The sequence below is a fragment of the Tupaia chinensis genome, unplaced genomic scaffold (assembly GCF_000334495.1).
Source record: "Tupaia chinensis unplaced genomic scaffold, TupChi_1.0 Scaffold000235_1, whole genome shotgun sequence".
Taxonomy (NCBI): domain Eukaryota; kingdom Metazoa; phylum Chordata; class Mammalia; order Scandentia; family Tupaiidae; genus Tupaia; species Tupaia belangeri.
Window position 1 is genome coordinate 5368876 of NW_006159713.1, and position 10334 is coordinate 5379209.

General features: G+C 54.7%; 2 protein-coding genes across 3 annotated transcripts in view; both read right to left on the reverse strand.

Moving 5' to 3' along the window:
- The window catches only part of LOC114007793 (cyclic nucleotide-gated cation channel beta-1-like), a 13084-nt gene extending 10881 nt beyond the window's left edge, over window positions 1-2203 (reverse strand). Inside the window, exons 1-2 of the mRNA XM_027771834.1 lie at window positions 1968-2203; window positions 984-1112 (exon numbers count right to left, since the gene is read on the reverse strand). Coding sequence (XP_027627635.1) covers window positions 984-1112; window positions 1968-2203 — 365 coding nt within the window. The remainder of the gene's footprint in view (window positions 1-983; window positions 1113-1967) is intronic.
- Window positions 2204-5129: 2926 nt separating this feature from the next.
- The window catches only part of LOC102487239 (cyclic nucleotide-gated cation channel beta-1), a 24041-nt gene continuing 18836 nt past the window's right edge, over window positions 5130-10334 (reverse strand). For both annotated transcript variants that reach the window (XM_027771856.1, XM_027771857.1), the window contains exons 10-13: window positions 10010-10169; window positions 9190-9265; window positions 8004-8040; window positions 5130-5687 (exon numbers count right to left, since the gene is read on the reverse strand). In XM_027771856.1, the coding sequence (XP_027627657.1) occupies window positions 5662-5687; window positions 8004-8040; window positions 9190-9265; window positions 10010-10169 (299 nt within the window). In that variant the 3' untranslated portion in view covers window positions 5130-5661. The remainder of the gene's footprint in view (window positions 5688-8003; window positions 8041-9189; window positions 9266-10009; window positions 10170-10334) is intronic.

Below are 10334 nucleotides of genomic sequence, written 5' to 3' on the forward strand. Positions count from 1 at the left end.
GCCATGCCACAGGCCCTTCTCCTCCATTCTCCTCTCAGGATCTTGGGCACGCACGCACATACACCTGGTATGAGTTTCAAGGTGCCAGGTCTGGGACTCAAACCACGGTCCACTAGACGGGAGTCCAGCAACGCAACCATTACACCCTCTGCTGGTCCCTGGGTCTATTTTTTAAGCATATTTAATTGCTCCATGAGCAAGGCAGACACACAGAGAGAAAGAGATAGAGAGATAGCATCCCCGGTAAGGTCTTCATGCCATGATCCACCCCCAGCTTCAGCCAGCCCCAGATCGTAAGCACACAAGTGCACAGGGTGCTTAGGGAGATCTCTGCACACAAGCCTAAAGCCTTCTCGTAAGGGTCAGCCCTGCAGGGTGCTGCATCTCTCACTTCACCGTGATCTAGGCCCTCCCACAGTGATTCCTGGTCTTCTTTTTTCTAAGCTGAATTTTAACTGAACTCTTCTGTGCGTTTCAATATTGGAATCTTTACGAATAACCCAGGACCTCCTTAGAGGGTGCCTAAGGCAAACCTGGGATCATTGGGATCATGCGTGGAGGGCAAGATGGTCTTGGCTTTGTCGGCAGTAGGGGAGAGCTATGAACCCACTGCGGTGTCCCTTTGCGCATCCATCCATGTGCTTAGCCAACATTCATCTGGTGCCTACTATGTGCCAAGCACTGTTCTAGGGACTTGGGACATGGCACTGGAAACAACAGACAGAAGTCCCAGCCCTCAGGGAGGTTGCATTCTGGTGTGTGGGACTGGGAGATGCGGGTTGAGTGGTGGGTAATAGGATTCCCAGGCCATTGGGGACACAGCGGGGGACCCCAGCTTCTCTCAGCCTCTCTGGTCAGTGCCCAGCAGCGCACAGCACAGAACGAAGGAAAGGAGCTCCTCAGCCCAGGAGTCCAGCAGTCGGACTGCAGGACTGTAGCCCCACCTCTCCAGGGCATCTCATAGCAGGCGGACAGTGACTTACTCTGGCTGCTCCTCCTCCATGACCTTCTCCTCCTTCTCCTCTTCCTCTCTCTCCTCTTCCTTCTTCTCCTCTTCCTCATTTCCATCTTCCTCCTCATCTTCTTTCTCTTCTCGAATCTGAAACAGCTCCCTGAGTTGGAGTCAGAGTCAGGAGGTGAGCCCATAGGCAGATGCCCCCGAGTCTACCTCCTGCCCCCATTCCTCCCTCCAACCAAAGCTTGACCTGGGGAGTCCCACTTGAGTGAGAACCCTGGACACGCTCTGGCAAGATGTTTACTTTGCTGCCTGAGGGGCCTGTCCCAGCCCCCACTGTCCTGGTGGTGACTCTGGGTGAGCCCCTGGTCCTCTCTGGGCCTCAGTTTCCCCATCTTAAAAATGTAGATCACAGGTTTGAGAACCCAAGTCCTCCTAGGTTAAGTGGCTATCTCGAAGACTATGACATTGCCATGGACAGTGGTGATTTGGCAATCACTATCACAATTCTACCTTCCCATCCCCCTTCTGGAAACTCATCCCACAGATATATGGGTACACAAGCATAATACAAGAGTATGGCAGAATTGTCCATAGTAGCATTTTGAAATCAACCTAAATGACCCTCTTAGCAGACAGGTTAAGTGCATATGGTATATCCATATGGTGGAATATCACACAGCTATAAAAAAGGAGGATGCTCTCTATGTACTAAAGGTGGAACGATCCCAAGGTATATTATTAAACAAATGGAGTAAGGTGCAGATAGGTGCGTGTGACATGCTACCTTCTGTGCAAAATAACAGAAAGAGGGTATACATGTTTGCACATGCCCAGGCTGGTTTTGGAATGGCACGTAGAAGCTGTTGTGCCCACAGGGAGAGGGCTGGGTGTCTGGGAGGAGGGGCGGCAGGTGTGATTTCTGCTCTGTGCCTTTAGGATTTTGTGCTACCCACCTGTAACCTTCGCAAACAAGACCTAATTGTTTTCAGGGCCTTCTCTTGCTCCCCACCTGGGCCTCTCCTCCACAGCCTCGATCTCTTCTTCATACACTGAAACCACCACCACACACGCTGGGCTGGTGCTGATGTCCCGGTGGGCATCCTTCCAGTGAGGGTCAACCTCCTCTAGGACGAGGTCAGGCTCCACTTGCCCTTCAGGGAGAATGCTGACTGCAGGGGAAACAGGAGAAGCCATCTGTGGGGTGCAGGGCAGTGCGCTTGGGACCCCACGGGGAGCCTTGGCCATCATTAGCAGCGTGTCAGCTCTTGGCCAGGCAGTGGGGAAATGGCACATTGTCATTGGGACCATTGACCAGACCAGAGCTCAAGCAATCATTCACCCTGTCCCCTTCCATTCTGTTCCCTCTTTTCCTTCTTGAGACAGGGCTTCCATCACAGTCACTCAAGTTTGATTCTCAATGGGGCCCCCTCCTTGGAGGTCTGTGCAGAAGCAGAAACAACACTTTCTAATCACAGAATCTCGGGTGATGCCAGGAGACCCGAACTTGGGGTCCGCCTTGCCACATTCAAGTGCCACGTGGCCTAGATTGCCCTGAGGGGTATAGAGAAACTGCCCATGCCTTCTCTGGATGCCACCCACTGCGGGCAGCATTCCCGTGATCTCTGTATTTGTTCTGGGAGTCCTTCCTTCCCTCTGGGCCTAGAGGCTCTGCCCTCCAAGAGAACTCCACTTTCTCAGGGGGTGGATCCGCCTACAGATGGGAGTCTGTCATTTCAACCTTTCCTCACGTACCCTGGTCTCTGACAGTGGGCACCTGTGGGACATGATCTTGGCTGACGTGGGAACCAGGGAGTCCCCTTGAGACACTGAGACCACCCCAGGGCGGGTATCAGGGAATGGAGGCAAATTCCTCAGACCCCAGGTATTTCCAAACAGGTTCGGGGTCCTTGGTCCCCCTCGAGGCCAGCGTGAATTAGTAGCAGTGGCTTTCACTGGAGGCTGGCTTCAATCTCACCCTGTGATTTTGGAGGTTGTTCACAGGCAGCGTCATGATAACAGCAGTAACTGCAGTAACTGTGGCTGCATTTATTGAGTCCTACTGTGTGCCAGGCCCTGTACTTGGTAGTTCATTGGGTTATCGGGTAAGTCATGACACGATTTTGCATAGAAAAAGGTACATCATGACTTCCAACAACCCAGTATATGGATTAATTCAGTTGGTTCCCACATCAACCTTTTTATTTATTTATTTATTTATTTATTTATTTATTGAGAGGTTTTTTATAGGGTGAGTGCACTCGCCAGAGAGACAGAGAGAGACAGAGAGACAGAAAGCAAGAAATCAACCCCCAGGGGGGATGGCCATGCCGCAATTCCTTCTCCATTCTCCTCTCAGGATCTTGGGCACGCATGCACACTTGCTCAGCCTGAGTTTAAGCCACCAGGTCCGGGACTCGAACCGTGGTCAACTACATGGAAGTCCAGCGACATAGCCATTACGCCAACTGCTGGTCCCTCACAACAGCCTTTTAAGGTAGGAATAAATGATCATCTCCATTATATTTTCCCTTTTATATTTATCAATGAGCACACTGAGACACAGATTAGCACCTCTGTTCATGGGGTGCTTCCTGGGTGCCCGGCATGGGGCTCTCACTTCTAGGCTCAGATATTACCTCTCTCCCAGAGCAGGTGGCTGGGAAGCCCACCACATGGGCCTTGCTTGAGCCTTTTTCATGGTCGCTCCTGGCCCCTCTGCTCTGACCATATCCCTGGGCTTGTCCAGGGAGGGCCTTCCCAGTGTGGCCTGAAGTCCAGAGGCGGAACATGGTGGGTGTGTCATTCTACGCTGCTGTCCAGCAATGGCATAGCCGTGCTCAAGCAGCCCCCTGGGGTGCAAGCTCCCACCTGGGCACAGCAGGAGACATCTGGGGGACAGAACACCCCTTGCCTGCGAGCTCCTTTGCTTGCACAGCAACCCCGAAGTGTGCCTACAGTACTCTCCCCAGTTCACAGACCACAGAGTCACTGAGTGACCTGCCCAAAGCCACCTGCCAAGTGGGAGGCAGCACTAGTGACCCCAGCCAGTGAAGGGCAGCAGCTTCCTCGGGAAGGAGCCCCCGAGGAGATAGGGACTCCAGAATCAGTAGATAGGAAGCCTGGGCACATGGACGCTAAACGGAGGCCCCACCCAGATCCAGGGGTTTTGCTGGCAAACCCCGAACCTTGGCTCCAAGCCTCTGTCTAACAGGCCTGGGTCGCCATACCCCTCTCTCTGCCTCACCCTATGCCAGCATGCCTCTCCTCCCTCCTGGCCCCACAGTGTAACCTCTCACTCACGGGTATTTCTCCAGGTATGCCCCAGTCTCGCCCATCATCGCAATCCTCGGGGCAAAGGGTACTTCTCAAAAAGGCAGATTTCCAGGCTCCTCGTACCCTTTAATTAGGTCAGAGAGAGGGATATTTTTCACAGTTACCTCCAGGGGCTCTAGATGTGGCTCTGCTTTGATTGTTCGCTCAGGCCTAGAGAAATCTTTCCTTTTTAATTTTATTTTATTTTTGCCATAGGACACGTGGGCTTGCTGGAGAGAGACAGAGAGACAGTGAGAGGAAACGTGAGATATCACCAGTGGCTTGAAAATCACACCAGGCGCATGTGTGTGCGTGTCCAAAATCAGAGGAGCATGGAGAAGGGATTGCAGCATGGCCATCTCTCCTGGGGGGCGATTTCTCACTTTCTGACTCTTTGTCTCTCTCTGGTGAGACAAAGCAAAAAAAAAAAAAATATCATTCTTTGTCCCAAAGACATGCATGGACCAGCTGGGGCCCAGGGCACCTGACTCAGGAACCTTAGCCGATTCCTCCCTGCAGCCCTGCACAGGCCATTGCTGATTTAGCCCGCCCACTTCAATAACCTAAGTACTGGGGCCGGGTGGTGGTGCAGTGGTAACGAGACTGGACCCACATGGGAAAGGTCCCAGGGTCATATCCTGGGTCCTCCCTGAGCGTGCCAGGTACGTGCCTGGGATGTAGGCCGGCTAGGATGAGGCAGATCATGACATGAGGACACACTTGGGGGAAGTCATCTCTCTCCCTCTCAGAAGGAGAAAGAAAGAAATTAAATTAAATTTAAAAAAAATTAAAGCCTAAATATATATTTTGGCCTTACCCTAGCAATAATACCATGCAATCACAGGTTTGATGTGTTCATTTTTGGTTTTTTAATGCTATTAAATGTTTGTCATTGTCCTCCCGCCCTTCAAGGGAGAGAACTGGCCAGGCCTGAGGGGAACCTCTCGTGGAAACATCATGTCTGCAGGGGCTCTGGCTGTGTGGGCACATGCTGAGGGCTGGGTACCTCTCAGTGAGGTGCCCAGTATCGAGTCCTCCCATGGCGTTGCCCAGCCTTCTGGTGGGAAGTCCTTCCCCTGGCCAGCCTAAATCTCGCAGGCTGCCTGTGGTTGACCTTCCCTTGCTGACCTAGGTCCTCAAACCCCCTGCACCTCCCGCCAGGCACCCTGAGAGGACGCTCTGGGGCTGCAGTGAGTGCTCTGGCTCCCTCGCCCTGCCTGGGGTTGTGGGAGGGGTAGGTGTTCATTGTTCAAAGATGGTGGGGGCTCAATGGCCACCACCTCCCTCCCCCCACCCGAAGTTCTTCTCTTCAGGACATCCTTCTTTCCTTCCATCCATTCATCCGTCCATCTGTCCATCTGCGCCTCTCCCAGATTCCCTTCTCCCTTGTTTCAGAGGCCTCCTGCTGTCACCATCCCTGAAACAAAGGAGAAGACAGAAGGTGGGCTACTGGGTGGACAGCTGGAGGGAATGAATGAGTGGGTGAGTGAGTGAGTGGGTGAGTGAATGAGTGAGGGAGTGAATGAGTGAGTGAATTAATGAGTGAGTGAATGAGTGAAGGAATGAATTAGTGAGTGAGTGAATGAGGGACCAAAGAATGAGTGAGGGAGCACGTGAATGAATGAATGAATGAGTGAGGGAGTGAATAAGTGAAGGAATAAATTAGTGAGTGAGTGAATGAGTGAGGGAGCACGTGAATGAGTGAATGAATGAGTGAGTGAGTGAGTGAATGAGTGAGTTAGTGAATGAGAGAATGAGTGAGGGGGTGAGTGAGTGAGTGAGTGAGGGGGTGAAGGAGTGAGTGAATGAGTGAATGAATGAGTGAGGGAGTGAATAAATGAAGGAATAAATTGGTGAGTGAGTGAATGAGTGAGGGGGTGAGTGAGTGAGTGAGTAAGTGAGGGGGTGAGTGAGTGAGTAAGTGAGGGCGTGAAGGAGTGAGTGAATGAGTGAATGGATGGGGGAGGCCGGGGGAAGAGTGGGGAAAGAAGAGATGAATATCCCATTCTGTATGGAATCACTCACTATGAGTTGAAGTGTGTCCCCCACAAAGGATAGATCCAAGTCCTAACCCCGTTATCTGTGAATGTCACCTTATTTGGAAATAGGGTTTTTGTGGATGTGATTAAGTCAAGGGTCTCAAAATGAGAGCATCCTGGATTTAGGGAGGGTCCTAAACCCAAAGACCAGCACCCTTGTAAAAGAAAGGAGAGGAGGCTCTGGCTCAGAGGAAAAGGCCGTGTAGAGTCCAGAGAGCAGCCCCAAGGACAGTTTCCTGTGGAGCCTCCAAGGGAACCCACCCTGCGGCACCTTACCTCGGGACTCCGGCCCCTGGGTATGAACCAATGCCCGTCTCTGAGCCACCCAGTTTGGTTGTTTGCTACAGCAGCCCTGGGAGATCCCAGGCTCGTGGCCCCTGTGCAGGTCTGCCCCATTGCCCACTGCCACTCACTGTGATCCGCACACTCCAAGACCCCCAGGGAGGCCTGACCATAGCTGCCTATGGCTGAGAACCCACTCCTTCCCAAAGAGCAAAGAAGAAGAGAAGAGGGGCCGCTACACTCCACCCTCAGCGTGTCCAAGGCCGGGGTGGGGGCGTCTGCTCAGGAAACACTTGGTCTCTTTCCTCCTAGCCTGAGAGAGTGACTGACTGCTACCAGGCCAAGAGGACTCTGGTCGCTGTTCCATGAAACCTGCTATGTGACCTTGGGCATGTGTCTTCTGTTCTCTGAGCTCTGACCCTAAGTATCCCTGCAGCCCCCTCCACCATGGCCGCGAGGCCCATGAGAGACTGAGGGTGCCCTGCCCTGAGACTGGCAGGCCCTTCTCCCCCTCACCACATCCTCACAGTCACTGTAAACCCTAGCGCCTCCCACAGCCTCTGGTCAGACCTGAGCTCCGTGGTCAGTCAGCCTGCCTGTGTTCCAGGCCATAGTGACCACCCTAGATTTTGAGCACTCACAAGGAACACCATGGACATGGTGGGGCTCAGTGGGGCTCAGCCTTGCGAACACAGTGGGGAGCAGCCCGTGGTTGCTGTGTCCAGGATGGAATAGCAGATGTCAACACCCACAGGCCCACTCACTACAAGGAGGCAGGCCTGGCACACAGTAGGCCATCCATAACTACTTAATGAATAAATGCCTGTCCATCATGTGCCTTTCTGGAGGCCATGAAGGAAGGAAGAGCAAGTTCTGCCTTCTGCCCCCATCCTGGCCTCCCATCCTAACTCAGGGCTGAGATAAAATGGACCACATACCTCCCCAACCCAGCACAGTGAGGGGGCCACTCTCCCAGCTCAAGGGAGATCAGCCTCTCCGTAGGCCCCTTGGGGGGAGGGGGCAGATAGCCTGCTAGAGCCTCCAGAGAGATCCCACCCCTTTCCCCACCTCCCAGCAGAACTCTGCTTAGCCAGACCCAGTTGTCCAGCTGCCAGGGTGTTACCAGCAAAGGGCAGGGGCTGGGGCACAGACTGTTTTCTCCGTGGAAGCTGGAAGCCAGGCCAGGGGACCTCCAGCTGCCGCTGGCTCCAGGCCCGGCTCCGGCTAGCAGAACAGGCTACCAAAGGGGGAGCTGCAGAGCATGAGGCGCTCAGCTCTGGGTGACCCTGACTGTGGCCCCAGGTGAATCCAGACCTGGCCAGGGACAGCCCCACTGCCTTGTGTGCCCAGACCCAAGGACACCAAGCCACCCTTCCGCCACACACCCAAGGACCCACCAAGGAGTCACTCACTGGTCTGCAGGCCACAGGCCTCAGGGGAGTCAGCCTCCTACAGGGGAAGGAAAGGAAAAGCTATCGTGGCCACCCCAGCAGCCTCCCCGGCTCAACCACCCGTCCTGACCACCGGAGCAAAGAGGGGTGTTAAGACCAAGAAGGGCTTTCCTTATTCCCTAATGTGACATCCCAAAAAAATTCCCATGCCTCAGGCCCAACCCCTGGCCTGCCTCTCCTTCCTCCCGTCCCTCTCCTACCTAGATCACTAGGTCCCATCCCAGCGCCTCTGCTCACGCAGGGCTCTCCACCCTCTCCTCTGCTCTCGGTATGAGGAAACCCTCCTTCCATCCTCCCTTGGAGGACTGTCCTAAAGCCCTCAGCTCCATGAAGGCCTCTCTGCCAGCCCCACCTCCCCTGTCGCTGCCTTCTGAGCAGTCCCTGCCCAGTGAGAGCAACTTCGTCTCATACGGTTCCTGCCTCTGTTCTAGGCCCCCTCTTTCTCCTCTTGGAAACCCTGAAGGTACGCTTCCTCTGCCCCCACCCCTGCATTCTGACAACCTGGGTGGTTGCAGGGACTGTTAGCCCCTTGCTCAGTTGGGACAACTGGGGTTTCCAGGGAGCTGGGGCCAGGGCTGAGGTCACACAGCCAGGACTGAGATGAGATCTCCTGTCTCCCACCTCCAGGTGCTTTATGAAGGCGCCCAGTTGTCCCTGAGAAAGTAGGGCCGGGTCCCGGGTGCCTGGGGAAGGACAAGGCAGGGTGACAGAGGCCCTGCCTCCCCTTGTGGGAGTCCTGTGTTGCCAGGAATACACACAGGGTGCACTGGCTTCCCGTGAGCCCTACCACTTCCCAGAACATTCCAGGTCTCTGTTTTTGTACATGCGCAGAGGCCACCTCCAATGGGAAGACTTCCTGGGTGCTCCCAGGAAGTTTCACCTCTGCCCCCTACTTCCTCTCTGTTCCCCCTGGACCACAAGTTCCTGGCAGGTGGGCTGGCCCAGCACTTAGCCCTACGGCTGCAGTGCCTCGGAGGTGCACGCATGTGCAACGGACAAGCAGGCTAGGGGCTGAGCTCCTACCACAGGCTCCCTTCTTCCTGCCATGCCTCCATTCCCCCACTCCAGGGACACAGGCTGACCCCTCCCAGAGCTCCCAAGACCCCTCCCACCAGCACCCAGGCCCCCTCCCAGGCCCACCACTGACCTGCCCTGAAGCCTTCCCATGGAGTACCGGTTGTGGCAACACCATCTCCAGCCTGTGCAGGACCCACGCTACCAACCTGCAGGGGGAGAGAGCGGGCTGTGCTGGCTAAGAAGGCAGGCTCATGGGGAAACCAGGGCCAGAGTCAGCTCCCCCCACATACACGGGCAGGTAACATGCCTACGTCATTTCCTCCCCTTCTCGTTTCCCTAGCAAACCTCTCTGGCTACTGCTCTGGCCCCAGGACAAGGCTCAGTCTCCCCCAGTCTTGATCCCATCTCCGCATGTGCATTTCAGGCCTCTGACACCCTGTACCGGTGGGAGCACTTGGCAACACCTACTGCAACGTGCAATGCATGTAACCTATGGCCCAGCAGCTCCATTTCTGCTGATTTATCCATGCTTGAGTCAGACAGCGCACATCTGACTTTGGCTACAGCAAAGAGTGGAAACTGAATGGTTATGTGAAAGCCGGGGCACCCATATGCAGCTATGGGAAGACTGAAGTGGTCCTATGTTCTATAAGGAACTCTAAGATAGTTTTCAAGTAAAAACAAGGAACAGAAGAGTGTTCAACCTTGCTCCTGCCAGGGAGGGTATACCAGGAAATGGCCTCACCAGCTCAGAAGTCTGTAGGGAATGTGGGGAAGGCCAAAAAGCTGCTTCTGCAGCCGCTAAGGGGCCCAGAAATCCGGCTGTTCATTTCCAGGTACACATGTTACTGTTGCCATCACAAAACTAATTTTACGAAGGCTGGATTTTGGAAAGGGACAAGGCCCGGATTCTGCTCCCTGCGGGAGGCGTGGCATTCAGGGGGGCTCACCTGGCAGGGTCGCTGGGTAGCACCTGGGAGGAGGGCTGGCAGCTGGGCTGGGGCTCTGGAGCTGGCTCCTCCTCCGGCTGCAGGGGACCGGGAGTGGGCGGGGAGGGATTCTCCTGGGCCTGCGGCATGGGCTCTATCTCTAGGGGTGGTTCTGGAGGCTCTAAGGAGCAAAGTGGGGGAGAATGGGCTATGTCTGAGTAGGCAGAGCCACAGGGAAACTGAGTCAGCTTCTTCCTGGTAGAAAACAAACCACCAGAAGCCAGAACTCAGGTCTCGATCCCCAGAGACCATTTCCCTCCCTCTCCATCCTTCCGTCCTTAGCAGG